The sequence below is a fragment of the Sprattus sprattus genome (assembly GCF_963457725.1).
Source record: "Sprattus sprattus genome assembly, chromosome: 7".
Taxonomy (NCBI): Eukaryota; Metazoa; Chordata; class Actinopteri; order Clupeiformes; family Clupeidae; genus Sprattus; species Sprattus sprattus.
In genome coordinates, this window is record NC_137926.1 from 19,987,260 (window position 1) to 20,015,170 (window position 27,911).

A 27,911-nucleotide genomic window follows, 5' to 3' on the forward strand; every position below is an offset into this window, starting at 1 on the left:
GTCTCTGTCTCCAGGGGTTGGATTTCTGCAGTAACCTGGGCTATGAAGCACTCATACAGAGACTGTGTGATGGCCGCCGTATGTGCAAGGACATGGAAGACCTCCTAAAGATGAGGTTTCAACTCTTCAACTCAACCTACTGAAATGTGTATGCAGTCTATGACTGTTCAGTCAGTCTGAATGGATTGAGATACCTAAGAAAGATACTAGATGCTAAAAAATATTTCCAAAGTGAAAAAGAATACAAAATAAATCTGTCTACTCTTTACCGCAACCCAAAACAACTGTTGATATTTCTATAATATAGTCAACAGTGGTTAGATCAGTTAGCATTGCTTGATCATGAGGACACACAGCAACCCATGATGCAGATGAATCAATGAAATGTTTCCATGCATGTAGGCCCATATATTGTTCCTTAGACAACAAATGATCTGTCTTGGGACAGTGAGGTTTCCCAGTTTAACCTTTAGATTGTCTGTTGTTTTTCCTTTTGGGTCTAAATTGTAAATCAGTTATTTTACTTCTCACTTTACTAAGTGTGTTCCTTTTTCCATAGGGCATTGGCAGAGGAAAGGTATGGCAAGGAGTTGGTGACTATTGCTCGCAAAGCAGGGGGCCAAAGTGAGATCAGGTTGGGCACTTGCTCTGCAGAAGTCAATCAAGCAGCAGTCTTTACTTTCACATGCTTTCACAGATGTGTCTTCTAATTATAACGCACTGTATTTCTGCAAACATCATTTTTTTTAGATATGCACCACACGTTAATACTTGCAGATATTTTACATTGTTTAAGAGTGCATTGACAGATCAACAACATGCCTAGCACTTTGTTGCAAGCAATAGCTAGCTTTTGGCCTCAGCAATTCACCAGAAAATCTCACCTTTTTTCTTCATTCTTATGATGTTGGCAGTACTTTGAAAGCTTCATTTGATCATCTGAAAGCACGTGAGTGACAAGAACCCACGTTTAGAAAGACTTTACCCTTGAATTGTAGCCTCTCACTGCTGAATGAGTGTGAAACATTTGTTCCACCAGAGATTGAGAGTGTTGGGAACCTGCACATTCAACTCTCAGGAATGCTCAAAGAAGAGGTCAAACGGATGGAGCAGTTTAGAGAGCGGCAAAAAGAGCAGAGAAAAAAGGTTTATCAATTTAAACACATGCACGCAAACAACTGTCTCAATCTGTGTTCTATTTTTATTAATTATGTCCTTCTTTCACTTCCTCCTTTATGGGTTATGCCTTACATGGAGAGGCTAATAGACAAAGAGTGTGAGTGCTTTGCATTGTTGATAATACTTTGCCTGCTTACAGTTTGAGGGGATCATGGAGAAGGTACAGAAGAACAAAATTGGTTTATTTAAGAAAACAATGGAGGTGAGAGGACACCTTTGTTTTTTTCCATAATCCATAGTGTGCCATAATGTGACTTGTGTGCGTGTGTGTGCAAGTTTGTGTGCGTGCTTTGCTACCAAACAACTGAAACAGCCAGAGCAGGAAGAGGAAGAGGAAAGTGTGTGTCTAAAGTCGTTAGTGCAAAGCCATGTACAGGCAACCTTGTGCAAGCACAAACGTGCCAGGTCCAGAACGTGCAAATTAGTGGGGGCGGGAGGAGGCGGGCTGTATGGACAGGCTTTTCTGAAACATCACATATCCTGTCTGTTTAACAGTTGCCACCCACAACACCACTGACTTGCTACCTATGTCTATTTTATGTCTATCCTGTGTCACAGTCATCATCTGAAATAGCTGTCCTGGTGTTTTCCCCCTGTCTTTTTTCACCATAGTCTAAGAGACTGTACGAGCAGAAATGCAAAGAGGCAGATGAGGCGGAACAGGCTGCTGACAGGGTGAACAGTGCCCCCACTGCCACGCCCAAACAGGCTGAGAAGGTAATACATCCTAAAAAAAATGTATGCAGGATGTGCACATCTCACTCTGACATCTCACATTGAACTGGGCAGGAGACAAACTCATGGTTAAGAGAGCAAAAATGGATCAATGTGAAGAGAAATACTGATGAAGAGAAATGCTGCTTGCCACCTTGGTTTCAGGTTGACCATAAAGGTTTGAGGTGTGAAATATAAGTCAGACACAATGAGTAATAGTAATAGCTTTCTTTGAGTCGTCTCAAAAGCTCTATTCAGAAAATCTATATTCTGTTACAGGGCATGGAATATTTCTGAATGTACACTTGACTGCCTGTTCATCCCACCAGTCTTACCAATTCTGACTCATTCTTGTAATTACTGTCATATCAAAACACGTCATGCCATTTCCGCTGTAAAGGAGAACTGAGGGTGAAACATGGACCCTTCGGGCCTCTTGCAAGTGATTTTGATGCAATTCAAAGATGTGATTCAAAATAGGTTTATGTTTTACCAGGTCCAGAACAAAGCCAAACAATGCAGGGAAGCAGCAGAAGATGCAGGTATGTGTCCCTGTTGAATCAACCATGGTCATATTTACAGTATCACTTTACAAATATCAGATCACTTCCTGAAAGTAACTGTGACGCACATACAGTATGTATAAAGATGCAGATCTTAGTGTCTCTCACTGTTGCTGTAAAGATACCTGCTGTATGCACCGTAGGATGTGTGTTGTGTGGCACTTCCTTACACCTCAGCAACATGGGTGACAAACACTGACATCATCAGTAAATCCCAGTTACAATCTAATTGCCGCTCATAAAGAGCACTGCCTATAGAGCACTGCTCTCCCATGCCCACATCCATGGCTTGAGCAAGGCACCTAACCCCAAACACTGCTCCCCGGGTGCTCAAAAGCAGCTCACTGCTCCGGGTTAGTGTGCTTCACTGTGTGTATCACTGTGTGTATCACTACCCTGGAGGGGTAAAATGCAGAGTGTGTGTGTGTGTGTCACTATCTCTGCCGTAAACAGTCACTAGTCACTAGGGCTCATTTCCATTCATCTCCATTTCCATAAAACAGTAAAGACTTTAAATACTATGCTGTATCAATCTTGTATAAGTGGGCCATTGTATTGCTATGTCTGAAATCCAAGCCTGTTGAAACAAACTGTTAAATTGACATTACTTCCTCTTCCACCTGGAATCACATGGTTCTCACACTCTGTTAAGTCTGAAATTTCACCACAGTGCACAATAGTCAGTGGGTGCATAAAAGCAGTAGTACATTGTGGGAGACAATGAAGAAATGTGAAAAAGTATATACCCTGAAATATTCTGTTATATCTATTTTGAGCAAGGTGGGCAGTATCTGTCTTTGTACACACTTTCACAAGTTGTTAGATAATCTACAGAGGTGGTTTTTATTCACTGCTGATATGGGGTGAAAGTTGCCTATTGTATCTTTTTCTAAAATTGAATGTAGAACATCTACTGTACATATCATAGGTGCAATGCAACAATAAACATTATCTTTAATCAGTTATATGTGAGGTAAAGACAAAGACTCTTATTTGTTGTATTTTGCTATTAGAGAAGCAGTACATGACCAATATCGAGCAGCTTGACAAGATTCGCCAGGAATGGGAATCAACTCACGAGAGCACGTGTGAGGTGAGAGATGGAGGACATGACCTGGATTTCTTAATTTAAGCATGGTGCCTTGGTCTGGTTAGAGGTCCTGAACCACTGCCTACCAGATACCTTAAGCCCACTTTTCGGCGTCTGTGGACGGACTTTGAGTGTTGCCAGGCGCTTTTCCCATCAATGAGATTTGAGTCCAAAGACTTAACAACCACCACACAGGTGTGTGAGGTGGTAATAGATGTGATCTGTTTGTGTACGTCTGAATTGTTTCGCTTGGTTTTCAAGGGAGGAAAGTGAAAATGTTTCACTATGTATCATTTGATCATACCAACCAGTATTGGTATACCGAATATATTCAGTCGCTCCATCATGAAGTGAGAATATAATATTTTAGTTTCAGCTGGTGCAAAAATTTAAATGAACTAAATGCATTGCTACACTTGCTTCATGCCCCCTGAATGTTATTCACAGGTCTTCCAGCAACATGAGGGAGATCGCATCAACATTCTGAGAAATGTGATGTGGGTTCATTGCAACCAGTTCTCAACGCAGTCTGTCAAGGACGACGAGGCAAGTGAATATCATACTTATTGATTGTCAAAATGAATGTGGCCATAGTACAGTTTCTGAGGATAGTGGCCATACGTTAGCTACACATACAGTACAAATGGATTTTAATTGGGGTGACAAGATTAACTTAACAAAACGTTGCTGTTCCAGTGTTATGAGTTAGTGCGCTTGAGCCTGGAGGAGTGTGACATCACAGTTGACAACAACAGTTTCATTGAGCTAAAGAGCTCAGGGACAACCCCTCCAGGTGAGAATCCACCCCACGCTAACCCTAGAGGAGCATCTATGCAGCCACAATACTTAACTGTCTGCCTGTTCATTCCACATGTTTGTTCTGTCACTGTCAGTCATGGAGTCAGCTGCACATTGTTCACCATGGGCTAACCTGGCCTCTTGCTACTGCTCGATTCAAGGCGCTTGTTTGATGGGACGTGTTTGCTCTCTGAATTCCAACCCCTGTCTCCCTAGTTCCTATTGTGTTTGAGAACTACTACGAAAGGGAACCTTGCACGGACAGCAACGGCATTGCGGGGCGCTTTGGAGGAGGGGTCATGAAAAGGTGAGGAATGAAGAGGCTTTAAGCATTTTGCCCTGATTGGTGGATTGAGTTCACTGACATCAGACATTTCCTATGGCTCAAGCTGTTATAGTGATCGTTCTAACAATACAGTCATATTTTTAACCTAATGATGATGGGGTTTAAGATCTAAATTTAAGTTCTAAGCCATATTTTGTTAATTTAGACCAAAGCGTCCACCAACTGGTAACGTATCATTCCTGTCAATTGCTGGATCCAAAGTCCCTAACAGCAGCTGTCGTGAGGCCCCCAGTGTTCAGTCGAGTCACTAAACCTTAGAGTCGTGTCTCGGCAAGCAAAATATTTCACAGCAGACATCGCCCAGTTACACACCACTTTACATGCTAGCGGCTCAATACGTCTGTATAGCAGTTTGAGGCTACTAGGCAATTATGTTTCAATATTCAGCATTACTGACCAAGTTCTTATCTCGAGGGGAAGCAGACCTGACCACACCATTGCAAATGTTACTGTAATGGTCTTTTCACAGGCACTTCTTAAAAAAACATCCAACAGCTTCAGCTAGACTTTCTCACACTAGCTTTCAGTAGCCTAAGTCACAGAATTTAATTTAAAGCGCTGCTGGTATGTGGGTCATGACCCCTAAATGAGGAAAGACCAAATTACCTTTCAGATATATTTACACAGTACACACACTCTAGGCCTCTCAGATTACTGAAATAAAACTCTTGGTAATACCTGCTATCAGAATTTAACATCAGCTTTTAGCTGCTATGCTGTTCAGTTCCCAGACCAACTTCTTCTTCAAAGGTGCTCCAACTGTAGCCAGTTTGAAATCTAGACTTAAGACCAAATTTAAGTTCTTAGATGCTTTCTGTTAACTGATCAAATGCACTCTACTTTTTATTTCTCTGAATTAATTTTTTTACTTTATGTTATTTTTTTATATTTATTTTGTCTTTTTGTTTAGTTTATTTATTGTTTATGTGTATTCTGTACCCTCAATCAGTGCATTGCTGCAAAAGCTGCTGCTGCTGTGCTCAGTCATTTCTTCCTGAATAAATAATGATGATGATGATTTATATACTTTATTTATTAACGTTTTATATGTTCTTAAATGCACTTTTGCCTTTTATGTTGTATGTAGGTTTTCAAATCTTTTGCAAGGAAACAGCTCTGGTGGCAGCAGGAACAACGTCAACGATGGTTCAGCGTCAACAGCTACACCTCTTGGTGAGAATTGTCCCCTGATGAAAGAAACCAAATCTAATGTGTACTAACTTGTGCTGTGTGCCGATAGTGAATGGTATAATGTGTTGTGTTATCTTTTAAATACAATATATAGCACACTAAAGTAGCAACCTGACAAGCAGTGTCTCTCATCTGAGCATTGATAGTATTCAACAATTTTTGTAGGCAATGAGTCTTCAAATTAATTTTCATGATATACAGGGATAGATAAATACACCTGTCATTCCAACTAGCTGCCTAGGCTATGCACTATGCAGTTCTGTGGTTTGGGTCGGACAACCCCCTTGAAAATATAAATAAAAGTTTCTACAACACTGCATCCCCAACTATATCACCAAAGGACATTAATTAGCATGCTAGCAAGCCTTTCATCAGTGCCAACTGTGCTGTTGTTGATGTATGTAAGGATTTTTATGTCTTTTTGGTTGTCTTATCGCTAGTTTTCGACCAAACATGCCTGTATTGTTCTTTACTTACAGCAGGGAATGTAGCATTGCTGTCACAGAGGTCATTCATTTACCACTAGATGGCAGCCAAGCCCAACTCTTAAAAATATGAGCCCCTTGCATCATAGATATACTATATAAAGCCCTTTATTTATATATATGCCCTGCAGAAATAACCTTTGCCCTGGTATGATGATGACCTGTGACCCCATCAGCCTTAATAATTAAATGGGTGACATGCCCCTAGAGAATTAAGTCAATGTTTCCGCCGGCTCTGGGCATAATATATTTAATATACAGCCATGTTTTAACCCTCAGCTGAAGACGGGGTGTATGCGTCAATTCCTGGGTGTCTAGGAGGAGCACCACGGGTTGCAGCAGTGGAGGAGTACCAGGCGCTCTACGACTACATCGCTCAGGTAAGGCAAAGGCAAAGCCTGAACACAGGACTCCCTGTTAGCTCACCTGGCACCAGGTCTCTGGGATATTTGCTTTCAGAGGCTGTGAAACATGAGAATGGCTGGATGAGTGTGTGTGTGTGTGTTAGTGAGAAATAGAGAAAGGTCAGAGAGGGAGGGGGCTTACTGTTACCTGCCTTATACATGCTACTGTAAAATAAACACAATTAACTGTAGGCCTATGGAACTGGCTACTACTGTTTAAGTGGAGGAATCCCCCTGTCAGTCATTAACTGCAAATAGCAGTAGACAGATAATTATCACAGGACACTGAATCTAACTGCCCATATCCTATGCCCTATGTGTGTGTGCCTGTTTGCTTACATTTCCCCAGGGCTCAGATGAGCTATCCATTTCTGTTGGGGAGATGGTTGTGGTGGTGGACCAGGGGGACGATGGCTGGTGGACGGTGGAGAGGGACGGCCAGTCGGGTCTCGTCCCGGGATCCTACCTTAATAAAGCCTGAGAGGACACACACACATAGACGTCTGAGAGGGCCCTGTTACAGCTCATCAGCTGTGTCGGCTCATCTGACTCAGAGGTGTAAAGCACCATCTTAACAGCAGGTTTTATTCCGGGTAACATATTTATATTATGCGAGAAGAGGGAGTTCATTTCAAGCAGGCACTACAGGCTGGCATAGCACAGTCAGTGTGCATTAGATCTAGTAGTAACTGAACTGAATGTTGAATTTCAATATTTCTTTAATGTAATGTATACATTTCAAAATGAGTTGTTATAATTCTGTTGCAAAGGCTGTTCCATAGGTTGGGGGGATGTTAAATTAAGTTGTTCTGTGTTCATGGCATGGTGAATTTCAACTCAGCCATAACCATCACTACTGTGTGTCATTATGTTCTTGTTTTTTGTTGTTAGTTTATGGCATGGTCAATAATTCAAAAGGAGTTGTGGTTTTCTTTAGCACAAACTATGTGAATGTATTTGATGCAAAACATCTAGTTAAGTTTAAAACTTACTTGAGTCTTCATAAAGAGTATTTGCAAAATAACTCATTAATATTCAAACTGTTATTTCCTTTGACTATTTTAACACCTGTTACCTGTAAACATGTTTTTACCACAATTAAACTGCACTGTTCCTTTATGGCCAGAAAACCAAGGTTATATTCACATGGCACGCTTACGCATTTACTTATTTAGACATAAAACCGAAGCGGTAACTATATTTACAGTGCACTTGCTCTTCTAAAATAGCATGAGCAACAACTGACTTGATGGCTATTAGGCAGTAGAAAAACCCCTACAGGCATGACTGTGCATGTTTCAATGTCATTACTAAGGTAGCCTCTCAGCAGGTGTGTGCACATACACACACCCTGACCTGGCAGACTAGACGGGTGTGTGGAGTGCTGCAGTAGACACGTCTGCATACAGAAGAATGCCTGCAGCCCAGCTTGGGGACAGCTGACTTGGAAACAATGATCGGAGTTCAACGCATGCACACACACACACACACACACACACACACACACCCTCTACATGCCCTGTATGCATCAGATGACCATGTAGTCTGGTCCACCTGTGTCTGAGGTATCAGGTTTCCCACCTCTCATGAGACTAGTGACTTGAGAAGCCTGCCATGTCTGCAGTGAGACACAAATACAAGTTTGAAAAAGTCCCCAGTGCTCAGAGTATCAGATCTATGGTGGAGGCAGCCAAAAACGGACTTTCTGAGTCTAAACCAAACAGATGCACCATATCATTTAACAGGTCAAGTCATTGGTACAAGTGAGGTCTGATGGGTGACAGCTGAATATGTGCAGGAGGTTCCCTCCCCTTAACCACTCCTCCAGTGGCATGAAAGAAACAGCACCCTCACACACAGATTCCCCTCAGGCTAACTCAGCCTGGGAAAGCACTGAACTTTAACCCTTATCCATACTGACACACTGAACAAGTGTGTTGGGTCTTGAATACATACAAAGACCCCCTGGCACAATAAGGCTTTCAGCTAATGCGCTTTGTTTGACTGGGGGGGGGGGGGGGGTATTCTTAAAAAGCAAGACCAGTCATGTGTTTCTATGCTGGGGATACTGTGAGACCTTGATCAGGTGATCAGAGAGGGGGATGTTTGAGAACAGACTGCCATACTAAAAATACCAGCACATGAACAGCTGATGTCGATTCTTGGGTCCCTTCAGCCTCCCTCTACTTTTTTTTTTTTTTTACACCTTGAAACACAAAATACAAGAGGCCATCTGGAATTGAAATTTACAAGTTTTTATTTCAGTAAGTCTTTTCCCCCCTTAATCTATTTACATTCATCTTAAGTTGAACGTTCATGTTCTACGGAGCTACATTTCTTTTTCTCAAAAAAAAAATCAACTTTAAAATCTACATCTCAGCAGTATACTCAACTCCACACAAGAAGCAAGGGAGGACAAGAAAAAAAGAGAACAGTAACTAAATGTAACATTTCTAGTACATAATATGTAGTGCATGTAGAATATTCCCAAAGATGCCCGTCTGAATCAAAAGAGAAGCGATCTCCCCCAAATTAGTTCTCAGTTCTGTTGTTCGTTTAACGTTTGTTTTGTTAAAAGACAGATCAGTTTCCAAACTGAACAAGATTATGAATACAGTGTGAACACATTTTAGATGACTTTCATGGACCCAAAGCACTCCTACAGCAGCACTCCTGAACAGAGAGATGCTGGTGATGAGGTTGTGCTGGTGGGTAGAATGAAGAACAAGCACGTTTATTTTTATAATGACGCACACACGCATGGATTTAGGTCTGTGAGTGATTGTGAGAGAAAAAAAGAGAAAGGGAGAGCAAGACGAGGGGAATCCTTGCCTTGACTATTTACATGAAGTCATTTTTAAATATTTATAAAATATTCCAAAAGCCGTACACATAGTGCAAACTGACGCATGAGGAAAGCGGAAATTCCACATTTAGTTCCCTCCAGCGCTGCCTTCCTTCACAAGAGAAGACTGATGCTCTCTTATCACCCACCCCCCCATCGTAAAAAGAATCTAAATTAAAGTAGTCAGTGTCAATGCCTCGTCTCAAAAACAGAAAAGGGGTGGGGGGGTTGACTGCCATTTAATTTGGCTTGTAGCATTTGAGGAGAACAAATAAAAGTAGTGAGTATAAAACATCGTCTTACATACAGCATGTAAATAAATAGTATAGTCAATAGGTCACCCGTCACCAGTGTATAGAGTGAGCATCTCAGTGAGAGGTGGGTTTACTGCCAACAGCAGTGGAAAGCGAAACTGAGGGCTAGAAGCCTCACTGACCTTCACAGGCACAATCTTAAACCATAGGGGTATATGTGTGTATGTGTGCCTGTGAATATGTGTGTGTGTGTGTGTGTGTGTGTGTGTATATATAAATGTCAGCTCTATGCATATGTTCCTCCAGTTACGAGCAGCTCGTAAGCAGGATCTCTGCTCCTGCGGCACAGCACCACGCAGGCACACAGCATCCCCAGCATCTAGAGGAGGAGAAGGAAGGGGGGGAGAGAGAGACAGAGAGAGAGAGAGAGAGAGAGAGAAGGCAGACAGAGAACAGAGAAAGACAGACCGTTAGAAAACTGCATGGAAGAGTGAGGTAAAAGAAGACATAGAGAACATGTCAACTATTTAGCTCAGAATCAAGATCACTACTTGAAGTCACCCATTTTTATAAAGGCAGATGAATCACTGCTGGCCTAGTCAGAGCACAGTGATGTGTACACACACAAACAAACAAACAAACACACAAACACACACACACACACACACACACACACAAACACACACACACACACAACCACAAGCTTGAGTAGAAAGCCTGGCCTGCTTCAATTCTGTTTGTTGTGATCTCAGGGATGGTGGAAGGAGGGGGGGGGGCACACTGATAAAGACTGCACGCACCCACACAATCAGCAAGAACAAAAGGGAAACCTCCTCTGCAAAGAGCCTCTAGAATTACTGCAGGTCAGGCAGCTACAATCACCGCTCGCCTTTGCTGGGTGGAAAAAGCACTACTCACAGAAATGCTGCAGCAAATCCACATACAATACAGACAGTCAATGCTGACAGCTCTAGAACCTGCTATATCAGAAAGCAAGTGCCAAAATTAGGGATGACTTACCAACCCACAGTAAACTAAAATGACTGCCAATAGTAGTAGTCAACACTAAATGCTCTGTTGAGAGGGTGTGAGCAATCAAAACGGGAGTTGGAGGGTCAAGTGTGCAGCCCTGCTTAAGAAGTGGAGGCTTAATACCTAGCTGTGAGTGCATTCCTGTGAGTCGCCCGAATTAAATCCTCTCCTTGTGTGTGGGCTGCAGTCTCTGCCTGCTCAGCCATTTCAAGCTAGCAAGCCTTCATTTCAGCTCCAACTCCCGCTGCTCCCAGACTCTGATCTGCTCAGTAACAACGATAACGATAACAACAAAAACGTCCTCTTATCACCATCACAGCTTCCTTTCTCAAAAGTAAACAACTAACACAAGGAATCGTGATGACAAATCCCTCTATCCAAGGAGCCATCTCTGGGAAATACTGACAAACTGAAAGGGCTGGCCAGCTTGTTTGGCATAAAAAATAAACAAATACAGGTAATGAACTGAAACCACAACCAAGCATGTTGCACATTCCCTCTAAACTCAAAGCCAGGGGAGCAGTGGACATGCGTGTCAGCTTGGGCTAACTATGACACCGGGAGGCTTTTTGATTTGTGTTTGTTTTACTGTTTGCCAGCAGAGCCCGAGACGCCCTATGAGTCAGGGGTTCTTTCCCTCCCTGCTGGGGCAGGAAGTGGCAGCTCCTCATGACTGTTCTCATCTGACTGACTGAAGACTCAGAGGCCTGACACAATGAGGTCAGTGCATAGAGCGTCCCTCCCCTCTCCCTTCTCCATGACTGCTGCTGCTGGGAGCCCCTGAACCTCTTACACACACATCAGAGAGAAGGCAGGAAAGCCGAAACACATCAGGAAAAATTGACAATCAAGTGTCAAGCACGCAAGCACGCACGCACACACATGCACAGACAGACAGACAGACAGACAGACAGACAGACAGACAGACAGACAGACAGACAGACAGACAGACAGACAGACAGACACAGACATGATAACAGGAAGTGACAGCTTGAGTTCAGACAAGTCTTCCTTGTTTGGCCGAGAAAAAGGGAAAGAAAAGGTGTGCAGGAACAGATTAATTGTTTTTAACCTCCTGTTTCCATGGAGGAGGAATCAGTTACCTGGATGGCAGCAAACGTCAGAGCAGCCCAGATCACGTACATCATGATCTCCTTTAATTTTTTCACAACGAGTGCTTCACAGCCCTAGAGATGAAAGAAGAGGGTGTGGCACATTGGATAAGAGAGATAAGAGAAGATATTAAGGTAAAAAGCAGTTAAGGCTTTTCTTTTTTTAAATGAAGGTGTGCAATGTGTGTGTTACTCCACATTAGTAACTCACTGCTCACCTCAGGGTACAAGTCTCCAGGACGCAGCATGGAGCCGGTGCAGTTGTTCACGTTGGGTTTGCAACAGCTGAGTGGCACACTGTTGTTGCGAGACTCGTTGAACCAGCGAGTGTTCCTCCAGTCCGAGTAGTCGTGAATTCCGCAGCAGTGAAGCTGGAGGCATTTTCAGAAACCAGTGCTTTGTCACAATCAAATAGCAGATTGCCTTGTCGACTCCATACCTTAGGTTAACAAGTACCTCCACTGTGGTCATAGATAAGCATCTGAAAACCAGCTAAACCCACTAATCAAAAGCCACACTCACCTGTCTTTGAACATAGTCGATAGCACGGCTCGGGGCATCAGTGTTCGTTCCATTGTATTCATTATAGACGGTTGAGATGGACCTATTCACCTCATCTTCTACCTGTAGATAAAACGATAAAGATCTATAAGCTCCACCTCTGTTTAAGCCATAGCAGACATGTGCCTTGGCAAGATGATGCCACAATGCCAAAATGCCACCTCAAACCAAAGAAAGGTGTGGGAACTCGACCTTTGACAAACATTGTGACTAGTGACTCTATTCAGGATGGGGCCTCACCTTTGCTCTGTAGATGTATCCCAGCACAACCACCGCCACCTCAGTCACAAAAACCAGCAGCAGAATGAGGACAAACTGGAAAGGAGGATGAAGACATTGTTAATGGTGAAGATTATAACCTTTAAATGAACTAGGGGCCAGTACAGACCCAAGGTGAGCTTCACATACAAATGTAAACACATAGCTTACTGTACAGCCCACTGTTGTATTTTCCTTAACAAAGTGCACATGGACATGCAGCTGATAACACTGCCTTTCCTACTTAAGACCTCAAAGTCTTTGGTATGATGTAGCGGCTCTAGAACCACTGAATTATTCAGCAAAGTGTGTGCGTAAAAAAAAAAAAAAAAAAAGTGATAGAGAATACTAAAATCCAGCATCACTTGTAGTAATGGAGGAACATTAAACATCTTTCATCCTTGATGGGAGTCCTGTGTACCAGAACACTGGGGTTGAGGCCAATTTAATGCTTTAATCTCCATAAGGTATTGCTTTGATGAATGTCCCACTGACCGTGACCAAACCGCAGCGGCTCTCCCGGATGGTGGCGCAGCAGCCAATCAGACCAATGATGAACAGGAGTGCACCCACGGCAATGATGACCACGGCAGGGATGAGTGTGTACACATCCTCAAAGAAATGGTCGTAGTCGTCGTAGGTGATGAACACGTAGGCCCCCACATAGCAAAGGATGCCAGCCGCCGCCTACAGAAACAGACAGAGAAACCTGTGAGAACAGAATTTTGAGGCTTAAATGCTCCTGATGCCACAAAGGCATGAGAATGAACTTTTACCTGAAAAGTGTCATACAAAAGACTTCGTTAATGGACTACCTGAAATACTACAATAACTGGAATGGAACTACCAAATTGATGTGTCCATCATTTTAAATTCAGAAAAATGCTATAATAACTGATAAGGAAACCTGATGTTAACAAGAGTCAAGGAGAGATCCGGAACTCTCCCTAGGTGTTCCCACAATCATCTTCAAGTTTTGTTTAAATTTATGTTAGGATCTTTTGAACCTTGCCTGATTGGAATGTTTGTAATTGACATCCTTAGAAGATGAAAAATAAAAAGTAAAATGCCAAATGTGGTGGTTGAATAGTTGCTAGTTAATAGTCCGGCGACTGCAGCGAACCACTATTTAAGTCTCACTGAACACCACAGTCTTATTTTGTAGGGCATAAATACGTCTATCTCTCTTAATGCATACACGAGGACTGCCATGCTGAATGAAAACGCATCTGCCAACAACCACCAGGTCATGACAACAAACGCTCTATATGAGGGGAGGGGCAGAGGGGTGCATTGAAAGCACCGCAGTGGCCTAGTTTTTTCTGTAAGTACTCAAAACGAAGAGGGATACCAGTGGTCATCGGAGGTGATGGGAGGTGGAGGGCGTACAAAAACCCATCGTGGAACACCATTACAGCACAGCACACGCTGAACACATGCTCATCGCTAGGATTTCAGGCGAATCTGACCCATTTAAGAGTTCATATATCGAATTCAGTCGCGGTCACACATGCTTTTTCTGTCACTGTGATCAAGTCAGTGAGTGTGACATTCAGCATGAAGTGATCGGACATTTTGCATCCAGTGGAACTATTACAACAGCTAGTTGGATCGCAGAACAACCTGCCAGTCACAGCATCACTTAAGCTGTCCCTCCTATTACATATTCGATTTTACAGTCAAAATGTGGCCCAAACCACAGATAGATACTGCCAAGCTGGCCAATTTATTATCTTAAAAGCTACGATGTTGTGGCGGTGATGCTGCTGCTGCGGGTGGCTCACCTAATGCGGTAACATTAGTCTTCTACGGACAACTTAATCCTCCAGACACAGTAGGCTACACCCTTCCAAAGCCATTTCCATGAAATTTGGAGTGATTTCAGACCTTTGAGCAACTCGTTCTCTGGCCTATGTTGCAAAACGTTTGGTATTAAGTTCCACCTGCTGACATTCACTTGCCGCTAGAGCTAGCTGATACACTACTGTAGACACAGCCTGCTTGTCCGCTGCAGACAGGAGGATTGCTAGTACTAGCTAGCCCTCTTGATAACATTCCCGTCTCTGACATTACCAAATCCACGAAGCTAACAGTGGCTTTTGGATCCGTGGCTAAGAACATAGAACTTTAAACCATTCGGCCTCAAATGGTACTACCTTGAATTAGGACAAAACAAAACAAATCCCCAGCTGACTAAAAAAGGCAAAGGTTAACCAGGTAGGCTTGCGTTTCTATCAAGTTCACATTATTGTTTACACTGTGCTTTGTTAGCATGACGATTAGATAACAGAACATTAACTATTGTTTCTGGTGGTTAAAGGTTACACTACAGACAAAAGTGAAAACACAATCTTATTGTTGATATAAATTGTATAAATATGTAAACGTATCTTAATCTATTAAATAAAAAGATGAAAATCGAGTCAGCTAGCTAGCTAGCTAACGTATATTGAGGTGCGCTGCCTCCTCGTTCGCTGGCTGGCTGGCTGGCAAGGTATCACCGATAACCAGACAAGTTAGCTCGTGGTAAACAGGCTATTTGCTGCGTAGGGTAACGTTAGCTTGGCGTTTGACGCATCGTTGGTCAGAAATGTAAAAATAAAACCTAAGACTTACCCAGAAAATAAGATTCAGAAAGACCAGGACGGTCTTGGAGGAAGTAATTCCACACTGACCCATAACGATGTATTATATCCAAAGATGTTGCAGAAAAGATGTTCGCTGCTACTATGCTTGTAAAATGGCTGGCTGGCGGTTGTGTCCCATGCCACGACAGCCTCTACTCCACTTTGATCCAAACGCCGCTGCTACCGGCTGAATCAGGACATGTGATGCGATGACCTCATAAGCCTGCATGTTGACATTCCTGTGCCTGTGGATACTAGTGATGCACTCTTTTTGTTGCAAGGTCTTTGAAATGCATAAAGCCTGTGAGGGTCTACATATTATACAATTCTGATCAAGGACACATTTAAAAAATATTTAAATAGGCATTGACAGAGTCGATTGTGTAAAGAATTACACTGATAAATCTGAATATCTACACGAATTACACACATGGTGTTAGTCGCTGCTGTCATCTAGTGGCCAGTACCTCTTTCGAAAAGTCAATTCTTTGTACAGTACTTTACAGTTGTGTCATAAAACTCCAGACACAAATGGCTCGAAGTGACTATAGCCTGCCAGGCAATGTTGTAAGCAAACACTACAAAAGTGACTCTAATTGTCATATAATTAATACAGTTAATAACCAGTGGGCTCAAAATGGCAGGGGTCAATTATGAAAGCGACAATAACAGGCAAGTCTGGTAGAGGATGCATGAGATATAATTCAGCCAACCCCAAGTATTTAGCTTTAAGCTATCCTTATTTACATAATATGCGACATAACTGAACACTGTATATTATTGCAAAAGATCCACCTGTAGATTGCTATAACAGCATTTCATTTATGGTGCATACATATAATTAAAACACCTGCAAAATGGGAATTTGTTAGATTTGAATATAAACTGAATATAACAATTACTTATGGTTATTTCAATCTTTTACTTCTTCTGATTAAGAGCAAGCTTTTGAAAAGCTAAAGTCAGCATGAGTTCCAAATATTTTATCCCAGTGGCTAAAGTGAGGTGGAAAGTTGGTGCTGGGTTTCTGATAGTGGACATCATGCTTGCTTGGAAAAAGACGTGATGTGGATCAGGGGAAGTCATAGCCACAATGGTCCTCCACTGAAACATACACAGGAACCACCATAAACACCCAAGTTGTGAGCATGTGACATCTCAGCTGTAGGCTACTGGATTCAGGGTGGTCCAGAGGCCTTGTAAAAAAAAGGCTCTGGACTTATTTACCATTAAATATGTAATTTCACCTTTTCATGCTTAAGGACTCTTAATTTGTTATTAGCAGAACGTCATGCCTGAGAGAGAACACACATTGTTATACTTTACTGTGTTGCGCTATTGAAGCAGCAATTCCATGCCTTTCATGTGTTGAGACCAAGAAACCCCTTTAGTTCGACGTGTGCCTTTATGAAGGATAACCACACATACTCCACACACTTTAACCACACTGTAACTCATCACAATATGTTTATCACACACTGTCTGCTCACACACTGGTTGCTTGAAATGCAGTGAATATCTTCGTACGAGAATTCCTGTCTACAATACAAATTGGTTGCATCAGATCTCGTCTCATTATTTCCTAATCTCCAACGTGTACCTCTCCTGTCCTGAACATCATGGCCTTGAAGTTGTGTTCTGGCCGACACTCAAGATTGTGTGTGTTGATAAAATACGAACAGCCCCTATACAGTCCTACCCTACCTATACAGCTCTACCCATCTACTAACCCTCACCCACAGGCCTACAGTGACCAGCTCCCAACCTCCCAGGCACTGTGTAGCCAGGGCAAAGGGGGCCATGTAGTTGTGATGGATGTAGTTGTGACATACAGCCAGCGGATCTTGTAGTGGAGTAAATGCCAAATAAAGTACTGAAAGTCAAAGAGTAGAAGTTTTCCAGTCACGCCACCAGCAAGCTCCAGCAAGGTGGGGGCCCATTCAGGTATGGGAACGGGCGGTCGCCAGGGCCACTAAGCCACAACTGCTGGGAAGACCAGGAGCAGGTGATTCCGTAGGGTGACCCGACACAGTGGAGCAGCATGGCAGGAGTGGGCCTTTTACCTGGCTGGATCTTTAAGCGCTGGACTGCCGGCCACCTATCACCCATTATGTAACAGACCAGGTAAGGTAGGCGGAGGATGAAGTATGACAGGGTCATCACCACAGGGACAAGAGGGGACCTCATGGTGTCAGAGTGAAAGAGCTGCAAGTGGTCCCACAACTGCTGGAGAATAGAGTCCTGCTTGTCATAAACTGTTGATAAGACCTTACAAAGATAGCTTGATTTTTTTTTTTTTGCAGAGCAGCGTAGTTTCCCTTGCTTTCCTCAGCTCGATCTGCGATCTTAAAGATGCCCTAGCCTCTGGCTGCTCCGATACAATGCTATACTATGTATGTGTAATGAAATATTTACAGCCCCTTCACATCTCTTAATTATGGAACAGCAAACGACTTACACGGGTAATACTTTAAAGGAAAAAACCCCAAGCATTACCCAATTTCACCGTCAAATTATGGCAGGCAAATGTAGTTAACATGGCTGCAGGCACACTCACAGATTTTTGGATTTTTCTGTAAAAGACATACTCCTTAACGGCAGAGGGCGGAAAAGGACCGTGTGTTGGTGAATGTTGAAAAGACCATTGAGATATGGGTCAAAGTGCATGGTGCGTTGGAAGCATACACAAGTAATCTGAAGTAGTGACAGCTACGGCGTGTTGTTTGTAAATAGTAATTTGTTAATGTGGAGACGAAATTTGTATGTCTTCGCAGCCGATAACTTTAATTAATTACCCGTCTGCTTTTTCCGAACGAAAACATCTTGTACGAAGAAAATCAAGGTAACATAATCAGAAGACTGTTCTGCTATTCCATTGCTATCCACAACGATTCTAGTTACCATACATAGGCTACTTGTTTATGGTTGAGTTTGGTTACGAATGTGTGAACGTTACATAAGCCGAATATTGGTTTCAGATTAAATAGACATAGAGACAGAGCGAAAACCAAAGGAGAAAACAACCAATCGCTCTCCATTGACTCTGTGTCGCATGAAAGCGCCTAGTCACTTTCGTCTGCTAGCACACAGCTGAAAAAATGCCTTAAAGCTGCTGTGTGGTGGAATGCATTACCAACAGGGTTAAGAATATAGAACTACGTTTTTATAAGGTACCAACCCGAAAAACTGGGCCCCAAAAAGTGTATACTAGGCGTGAGGCATCTGCAGGAAGAATAACCTGGGGCATCCTGAGTCCTGACAGTATGTTTTGCAGCAAGCAATTTGTCATTGATAAATCACATATCCGAATGTCAGTTTTTGGCTACTATATTTATTTGAAATTAATTTAAAGTATTTTGACAGAATGCAATTTGTGCTATAGTGGAATGTGGGTAAATCAGAAAGCTATACAGCAACAAGGTAAAACGTAGCCAACATAAGTTTTCTAACAGCTGGCTTGTCTTATCATCACTTTAGTTAAAGCAGCCATAAGTAGTTATGTTCCAAAGCTAGCAAGCTTACTATCTAAAAGGCATACAAAAGCCTTGCAAACACCACCAACAGCCCAGCTGGAACTGATAGCAGCTTGCCAACACACTGGTATTTTTTGGCAGTATAACTGGCAATGTCATGCAGTGTATGCTTTTCTTCCATTTTTGCCAACCCGGAACACATAACTACATAGTGCATATCCTGGATGGCTATTGGGAAAGACAGGGGTTCATCTGTCCTTCACATGACAATATGCCATCAAAATGAATTTGAGGATGGTACCAAAACTACTTGCTTGTAGAACCATACCTCAAAAAGTGTCAGTTGGTTGCATAGTGTTGCTTTAATATCAACTGCAGGCTTTTTTCTCCCTACAGGCCTTTCAGCCCTTGGTTGCATAGATTGTTTCCCCCTCCAGTGGGCCTTGTTTTCAGACTATGATGCGTTTTGTATTGCCATTGTATATGGCAAGCTAGCAGGGAGCAATCTGTAGCTAGAGAGAGATCTCAGTTTTAATGCAACTCCCATTTCTCAATGTACTGTACCTCACAACCCCAGGAGTGCTTCTCTAAAGGCCACTGGGATCACACACAGATCATGTACACAGGAGGAAGGTCTTATACTCAGACATAGCACTTTCAAAGACGCCAATATAAAGCAGGGCTGAACTAAGGCGTCAACATACTTATCGTAGACACAAGACACAACCTCCCCCGCCCTCAGAGCTGGTAGCAGCGGGACAGGCGGCCCACAAGTTGACAGCAATGATGTGGTGTGGGAGACCCCTGGGCTGTCAACGGAGCTGTGGAGGTCCGTCAACCGCTTTCTCTGACAGTAGTGTGGAAAGCTATAGCCGCAGCACCCAGACAGAGCATGGCTTTGGTCGCCAGCGAAATCTCCATCTCAGTCTCAGTCTCAATCTCCAGTGGGCTCAGTCTTCTGCCAGGCCAGGCCCTCCAAGCGACAGCGGGTGTGCTCAATGGCCTGCTGCAGTTCCTGGATCTGTTCCTCCAATCCTCGGGTGGTTGCTCATCTCACTTCTGACACCAATGAGGAAAGCTAGGAAGAAGGTACAGCGAGACAGAGTTACATTTTCATGCAGCTCCTGTGGCCCATACCATAGACATATGTCTATACCCCATACACTGCACGGGAGTGCAACTTCATTGGCCAGTGGAGCACACACAGAACAAGGAAACCGGAGGAAGGTCTTATAACACTTTAACTGACAAAGGACAGATATGAGAACTTCTGCCCTACTTTAACACACACAGACGTAATAATATTAGCATAAATAACAACACACTACCATACTCACGTGTGGAAGTAGTGCTGCCCCTTGAATGCTACAGTATGTTTGTGAAAAAAGAAAAATGTACTGATTCTGTTTATTAACCTGGGTTTAAAATCACCAGACAGGGCAAACACCAAACAGGAACTCGAGGAACAGAAGCACATGGCTACGTAAAAAATATACACTTTAAAATATCAGTGTGAAATATTTTTTTCCATGTTTAATGATTCATAAATCGGAAGTTCGGTATTTTTTTCATACACCTACTTGCCAAGAAAGTACATAATGTAAAAGATCTGATGTGACTCAGAAGATATAGTGCCAAGTAAAGCCACAAAGTAAGCTACAATTTGGCAAATATGCAACTGTTAAATACATCTAATATTGTAGAGCAATCCCTGAAAATTTCAAACATCAAGCATTAATAGTTGAAAAGTAATGGAACTACTATTACACTATTTTTTAGCAACCCTCATTGTTTTGCAGGCCAGGACCCTTTCTGTATTCCTCCATATCTCAGAAACAAAAGAAGATACAAGCCAACCATTTGCACAATAGTTGTTGGACACAATGGCATATAATATAAAGCCATAAAGCAGCGATTGCTTACAGTGATAAAGTAGAGTAAGATTAGTATAAAATATAAATGGCTATTTAGACCATGCTCACTATTGCTGATCCTGCACTGTTTAATAGCTTGTTTTCGGTTTTGCAAAAGGGGATGTCATGTTTTCTCGCATATACCTAAATACTGAAAGTTATTTCAGTTCCTCAGCCTTATGTACTTTCTCCAAACTGGGGCAATCTGTCCATGTGCACAACAAGCATGTAATGTTAGGTTCTTGTTGATTCTGGGTCACTTGCATGGTTCTTTAAAATGTACGTGTAGGTTATCTTGTAGGCATGACAGGAATTGTTTGTAGATAAGACTCACTCTGTGACACTTGGTCTGGTTTGTGAAGAGAATATTGTCTTGGGAGTTTGATGCCAGACAGATGTGATGTGACATGCTTTACAGATAAAACTCACGTCTAGATTTATAGTGACACTGAAGGCACACTGAAGGGAATGAAAATGTCTTTAATAAGTTGGATGTTGATTGAAATCCTTTTAATTATAGTGTGATGCACATTAACTTGTTTTCATACAAATCTGCAGGGGTTCAGCTACTCAGACAGTAAATGAAATGGAAAGGAAATATTTTTTATGACACATTACAATCTCACTTGACCTCTAACACCCCAGTCTGGATGTTTGCCAACTTGTACAAGTTGTGTTGTTTTGTGCATTCCCATTTTACTCAAACCTCATCTTCTTGGGCATGTTCTAGCTTCTAAATGGTGACAATAAATAGCTCCATATTCATTCCCCAGTTCAGTTGTCTTTATACATAAATCATATTGCTGCCATTTGTGTCGCTCTCTGATATTCGTAATTTTACACTTGCCAAGTGTACAAAATAGTGGACGTGATTCTAAGATTTGTTTTCTATTTCTCAGTGGCACGTAGAACATGACCTTAACAATCCTGATAAACTGACCCACATACATGTAATTAGTAGGCTAAAGAATATCATTTTACTAAGAGTTGATTGTATCCATAAGTTATTTGTATGGCAAAGTATTCTGAGCAATTATTTCATCATATTGTGATGTTTTGTTTGCTTTTTTTAAATAGGTATTTTCAGATATGGATGGCGAGCAAGCAGCTGCACTTTCAACTCAGGCAGAAAAAGAGAACAGGGTGTTGAGCGGACCACCTCATGCTGTGCCCCAGACCCAACGAGTGTGCCACTTCTTCTCCCAGGGCAGGCACTGTCATTTTGGCAAGAAGTGCCGTTTCCTGCATCAAAGGGGTGAGGGAGCCAAGCAGGCCCTGAGCACCTTGGAGAACAACCCCCAAAGTGGGGCAGACGGGGGGCAGGCGGAGGGCCAGGAGCCAGCATGTCCGTTGTCTGTGTCAGACACACGGGAGACGACCAGACAAAGGACCTGCCAGCCCTTACCTGCATCCAGGACCAGCCAGCCCAGAGTGCGTGCCAGCCACCAGTCGTCTGTGTCAGACACACGTGAGACGACCAGACAAAAGACCTTCCAGCCCTCACCTGCATCCAGGACCAGCCAGCCAAGAGAGCGTGCCAGCCGCCCGTGCCGCTACTTCCTGTCTGGAAACTGTACCATGGAGGACAGGTGCCGCTTTGTGCACCCTCAGCAGTTCCCACCCGTTGGAGACCAACCAGGTCCCACTGGTGCCAGGGCGAGGACTCCCGTTGCCAGGCCGCACCAGGTGCAGCTGGAGGTCAAGCTGAGTGAGCTAACTGAGGAGGTCACTAAGCAGCTACGTGCCACGGAAATTAACCAGCTGACCAAGCGGTTCCCTAAAGACAGGCTGATTGTACAAGAGCGAGAGGATGGCAAGGTCACATACTACCGGCTCACAGTGCAGCCTACCGATCCTGACTGGGTAAAGTTTATGCACAGTTGACATACCACGCTTTAGCTTTATTCCCCATGTCTGTCAACCAGGTAATTCTTATTTGAATGCATGAGAATGACTGGTTTTCTGCAGGATTAATGCAACCTGGACATTTCTAAGGGTCTTAGGCTTAGATAGCCGAGAGGTTAAGTGAATATTAGTCCTAAGTCAGTGGGTCACAATGTTCCCAACAGAAGTAACAGGGTCAAGGTCCAGCTACTTTCCTTCGCAACATGGAGTAATGGCAATAACTAAGCTGAAATCCTCCAATTATTTTCTTTACAGTTTTTAGTGTCTTTCTTTTGTTGCCCTATTTGTTTTGATTGTCTGCTAGACTTATAGGATAATGTTTGTTTTCATTTGGAGCTCTCTGCAGCAGTGATTTTTTTGTTGTTGTGTGAATTAGTTGACATATGCAGCAGAATACATTTCTGACATTTATTGGACAGTTAATTGGTCATAATATTAGTTCAACAGTTCAGTTAGTTTGACAGTTCAAGTAAATGTTTTCTGCACATTATTGTCACCACAGACAAAAACACCTTTGTGTTCGTCTTCTTTTCTTTACAGCCTTTTGATTTGAAGGATTTGGATGTCATGGTTTGCTTTCCAGACAGTTATCCTCAAGAGGTATGTATACAACACATCACCATCCTCCTAGTGTCACAGGGTCAGATGTGACTTTGTCCTTTTGCTACAAGACCAGCGAATATGCAACTGATAAAGCTTTACCCAAAACAAGCTACACCTTCCTGTAAGACCTTTCACCAACTACAAGCTACACCATTTGTGTTCTTCTGGTTTAAACTGTGCCACTACTTGTAGCTTAGTCTTTACAACTATTTGGCTGGTCCCTTAGCATTTAAGCCAAATTACCCAGTTTTCTCCAGACATGTATATGATGTTGTACATTTGACCCCTGGCACTACCATCCTGTAGCGTGGTTAAATAGTCACTGTAAAAAGAATATGCTCACTGCTGCATTACATTCAGGCAGATTGTACTATTTTAGGTGTTCACAGTGGACATCCCAAAAGACCAAGACCTGCCTTTGGTAATGGGAAGGTAAGAGCATAAACTGAATGTGTTCTATCATGTTACACTTGGTCAACTTTCAAGGGTACAAGGTCCAATACTTGTATGAGCGTGCCAAACATAGCAAATAACATTAATATGAAGTCTTGTCCTAGAAAGCGCAGACTGATTTTACACTATGCTACTATGTGCAGATAGTTTAAATTGCATTGTAATCAGCCATTGCGGTCACCATTAATTGTGTGTCCTTCATGTACATCGCTGTGAAATTACAATATTAATATTATATTACAAATACTACAATATACTATTTTCACCTGTGTTTGCAATGGTTTTGAATTGTAAACATTTTACCCACTGAGACGTTCTCCATGCTATTTATGATCTGGTCAGACACATTCAGCAGGCGTCCACGGAGTGGCTACAAGCTAAGTATGCCACCAACCAGCTGATGGGCAAAGTGGAGCTGCTATTCAGGCCCTTCCTGCGCTGGTTGGACCGCAGCATGGAGCGCCTCTTCACCGAGGGAGCCAGGAAGGTACGCCTGTACAGTTCATCCAGAGGTCAGCGTGAACTCTCTCTCTCTCTCTCTCTATCACGTAACACCGTCCTAGAGACTACATGGTTTGTGTGCTTTCCCCTACTCCCACATCCCGCCTCTGCGACCTGAGCGATAACCTCTTGTCTGTGTCACTCAGAGGACAGGGGCCACACGAGGGACACCCGTGAATCTGAGAGAGCAGCACATCTTTCATAGTTTGGACTCATCTGTTTTTCTTTCTCTTTGCCCCACAGTTCAAGAAGGACATTGAGGCAGAGAGGGCTGGGATCCAGTTTGTGCCCTACCAGCAGCTACAGGCTGCAGTGTGCAAAGACTCCACTGATTCCTCAGCTCCAGCTCCGGTACCCTCTAGGACTGCCAGCAGTCTGGAGGGTGGAGGAGTGGAGCAGGAGAGGCAAGAGGAGGGCGAGGAGGCCCAGGCTGAATCAGAGAGCGATGGTGACGGGGAAGATGATGAGGAGGAGGAGGTAGACGGGGAGGAGGGTGGCAGCCGAAGGGTGGAGAACATGAAGAGTGGCGAGCGGCGCAGGGGCACAGAGGTCAAACTGCTGGGTTTACAGCTTGGCGAGGGCACTGCAACCTTGGTGGCCAGACGGGTCACTGTGTCGCTGCAATGCAGTAGGTGAGCTGGTTGTGGAGCACAGGTTGCAAAATGTCACAGAATACCATACACACGCACACACACACACACACACACCCCCCCCCCCCCCCCCACACACACACACACACACAGATGGAGTTATAGCTATTAGGACTGTGAGGAATTACGGTGACTGGGTTTGTAGGCCAAACCTTAGATAATGTGATGCCATGTTATTCCGCCTGTCTGGGCTGCTGGGACATCTTAGTTGAAAATGGCTGCTATTGTCTGAAACTTCAGTAGAGCCACAAAGATTTGTCGACCCATTTATTTCCTTGGTTTGCAAAGCTCATGAGAATTTGTACAATTCATGTTTTCACAATCAGTACACACTATGGTAGAAACCTACTCCTCCTTTCAGTGCTGAAGGACCTATTATTTAGAGTATGCAGCGATTTGAAATTCATGTAGGCCACACAGGACTTGGGCTTGTACCTTTGTGTACAGTATGCAATGTTGCAATGTTACACTGCCCAAGTCTTAAAAGTGTGATCTAGAACCTTTTGTTTGTCAACCCCCCCCCCCAAATACTTTTGCTACTAATTATTTTTACTAATTTAATAATTTCATCAGCAAATAGATGGTTTTGGCAAGTTAGCTTGGGAGTTGACCGGGAATATCACAGATTAGTGAGGGAAACTTTTGTTCCCTGCTAAAGTCCTTGCTGTGGAATAAATAGGAATGGAAAAGGAAACAGAAACCAATATGAGAAATAATGTTCTCCCCCTGTGCAGGTGTAAGGTGGCGTCAGACCTGACCGTGAATGGGGGGATGGGGTGCACGGCTCAGTGTGAGAAGTGTGGCGCAGACATCAGCGCAGCCTTTCGCCCCGGCATGCTGCACCAGTACAGCGACGTGCTGGGCTACCTGGACCTGAGTGGAGTGGTGCCCATGGACCTGGTGCTGCAGGAGTGTGAGCTGGTGGTGGGATGCCTAGGCTGCTCACAGGAGGATGCACTGGAGGTAAGGAGGGGGGGGGGGGGGGGTTGTGTTGCTCATCTCAATAAAGGTGAATGAATCCCGCAACAGAAATGTCTGTCGCCACAGGGCCTTCAGTGGCAGTGGTCCTAATCTCTCAATGTCTCTGTCGCTCTTTCCACACAGAACTTGGCATATGGGCAGAACAAGGAGACCAACTGCCAGCATTGTCACAGCAAACTTAGCATCTTTGTGGACAGCACCCGATTCCAGCTCATCCAGCCTCATTCTAGAAAGCAGACAGGCACGGGCAATCTTCACTAGAATACATCCATTCTTTGCACCCTCATACAGTCACATTACATGTATTCCTATAGTCAAACTGTATGAATTGTAGAGCAAAGTTACCTCAACTGTACCAACGTCAAGGGTACCCATTCCAGGAACCACAGACACCCACAGACACCCACAGACACCCACAGACACCCACAGACACCCACAGACACCCACAGACACACACAGACACACACAGACACACACACGCACGCACACACACACACACACACTGTGTAAAAGGTTTACTGTTTCCTACACCAACAGGGCATGGTGAGTCAGCAACACATCCTCTCCGACATAGACACCCTGACATCCAGCGAGGGAAGCCCCTACCAGACAAAGGGGCCTGCAGACACTACAAACAGAGTCATCGCTGGCTTAGGTAGGCAGCCCAAATCTGTGCAGCTAGATCATCTCAAGCACTGTGGTACACTCCACAGTGGTGGATCATTTTATAAGGCAGCCGTACGTGCAAAAAAAAACAACATGGAAATGTCTTCAAGTCTACTCTGTAAAGGAATCTCCATGTCATGTTTTGAATGTTCTTTTCGTCCACCTCATCTATGGTGGCTTCCAGGTTCCCTTGCTGTGGTCGGGTGTACCCGTGTGACGTGTGTCACGACGAGGATCAGGATCACCCCATGGAGCTGGCCACCAGGATGGTCTGCGGCCACTGTGCCAAAGAACAGGTGAGGCACCGGAGAAGACTCCTCTCTGAGCACCAGTATCTGAGCATCCGGTTGATTACTGGCGATTAATAATATAATATGTTTACTCCTCTTCTCCTCCTTCTTCTCTGTTGTCACTGTTAATGTTCCAGTTTGTCTAATGAATGGATGGAAAATGTTCTTGACCTTTGTGTGCATTGCAAAAGCACCTAATCCATGGTGTGTGTGTGTGTGTGTGTGTGTGTGTGTGTGTGTGTGTGTGTGTGTGTGTGTGTGTGTGTGTGTGTGTGTGTGTGTGTGTGTGTGTGTGTGTGTGTGTGTGTGTGTGTGTGTGTGTGTGTGTGTGTGTGTGTGTGAGAAAGGGAACAGTTTTAATTCCGGTTGAAGGTCAGGTTGATTAAAGCCTTTCATTTTTTTTTAATACCTCAGAGCAGAAAGCTTTATTTGCATATACTTTATTGATGCCTTTGTGTTACAAAGAGTAAATAACATTGTATTGGGAATTTGAAGGTTGTACTGAAATAATATTGTATTCACTCTCTTTGTCTACCTTTGCTTGCAGCCCTTCAGTAATGGTAAGCCATGTGTTGGCTGTGGTGGTATGATGACAAGGTCAGCTCACAGCATTCATTGGGAGGGAGGTCTAGGTTGCAGGAGCAAAGTCAAAATGAGCAGGTGTGTGACATGCTGTTCTACATACAAAAATGGAATAGTCTAAAGCTTTTGAAAAACTACATAATGATGGCATTGCTTTCACTGTGTCCTTGACAGGAATGACCGGCATAAGTATGCAAACACAAATAAAACCGTATCCAGGAAATCAACCAACAAGAACTGACTTATTCAAGATTCAACACCAGCACTGGAGTCGATGGCTGGGTTTTATTTTGCACTGAACCATTATAAAAGATTTTATTTTTTGTCAATAAATCATAACTTCACCACTTGTGTGAAGACAATCAGACTGCATTTTCTTGTTGATGGAACCGAATATTACACAGCTGATTTTGGTCAATCAATAGAGCAATCACA

General features: G+C 43.4%; 4 protein-coding genes across 4 annotated transcripts; 2 read left to right on the top strand and 2 right to left on the bottom strand.

Annotated features, from left to right (window-relative positions):
• The first annotated feature begins 65 nt into the window (after positions 1 to 65).
• Positions 66 to 7,294, top strand: pstpip1a (proline-serine-threonine phosphatase interacting protein 1a). The gene is made up of 14 exons (XM_080842170.1): positions 66 to 115; positions 560 to 634; positions 915 to 949; positions 1,040 to 1,146; positions 1,319 to 1,381; positions 1,792 to 1,896; positions 2,390 to 2,435; positions 3,470 to 3,549; positions 3,994 to 4,092; positions 4,243 to 4,339; positions 4,561 to 4,651; positions 5,778 to 5,863; positions 6,646 to 6,746; positions 7,120 to 7,294. Exons 1-14 carry the CDS (start codon positions 81 to 83, stop codon positions 7,249 to 7,251), a joined length of 1,152 nt encoding a protein of 383 aa, XP_080698296.1. The 5' UTR covers positions 66 to 80; the 3' UTR covers positions 7,252 to 7,294.
• Positions 7,295 to 9,004: 1,710 nt separating this feature from the next.
• On the bottom strand, positions 9,005 to 15,603 carry tspan3a (tetraspanin 3a). The gene is made up of 7 exons (XM_080842245.1): positions 15,449 to 15,603; positions 13,328 to 13,519; positions 12,815 to 12,889; positions 12,536 to 12,637; positions 12,232 to 12,384; positions 12,005 to 12,088; positions 9,005 to 10,248 (listed from the first exon to the last, which is right to left on the bottom strand). Exons 1-7 carry the CDS (start codon positions 15,509 to 15,511, stop codon positions 10,156 to 10,158), a joined length of 762 nt encoding a protein of 253 aa, XP_080698371.1. The 5' UTR covers positions 15,512 to 15,603; the 3' UTR covers positions 9,005 to 10,155.
• Positions 15,604 to 16,393: 790 nt separating this feature from the next.
• Positions 16,394 to 21,568, bottom strand: ch25hl1.2 (cholesterol 25-hydroxylase like 1, tandem duplicate 2; the record flags this gene model as incomplete). Its single annotated transcript, XM_080841743.1, is given in 7 exon segments — positions 16,394 to 16,531; positions 16,535 to 16,628; positions 17,170 to 17,281; positions 17,284 to 17,431; positions 17,435 to 17,481; positions 17,484 to 17,740; positions 21,552 to 21,568. Coding segments are annotated over 7 exon segments (813 nt in total).
• On the top strand, positions 18,139 to 27,881 carry LOC308368712 (uncharacterized protein). Its single transcript, XM_080842962.1, has 12 exons — positions 18,139 to 18,301; positions 21,923 to 22,708; positions 23,291 to 23,350; positions 23,733 to 23,785; positions 24,149 to 24,293; positions 24,551 to 24,939; positions 25,692 to 25,920; positions 26,062 to 26,179; positions 26,476 to 26,593; positions 26,789 to 26,900; positions 27,442 to 27,554; positions 27,651 to 27,881. The coding sequence occupies exons 2-12, from the start codon at positions 21,935 to 21,937 to the stop codon at positions 27,715 to 27,717; spliced, it is 2,178 nt and encodes a 725-aa protein (XP_080699088.1). The 5' UTR covers positions 18,139 to 18,301; positions 21,923 to 21,934; the 3' UTR covers positions 27,718 to 27,881.
• The last annotated feature ends 30 nt before the right edge of the window (positions 27,882 to 27,911 follow it).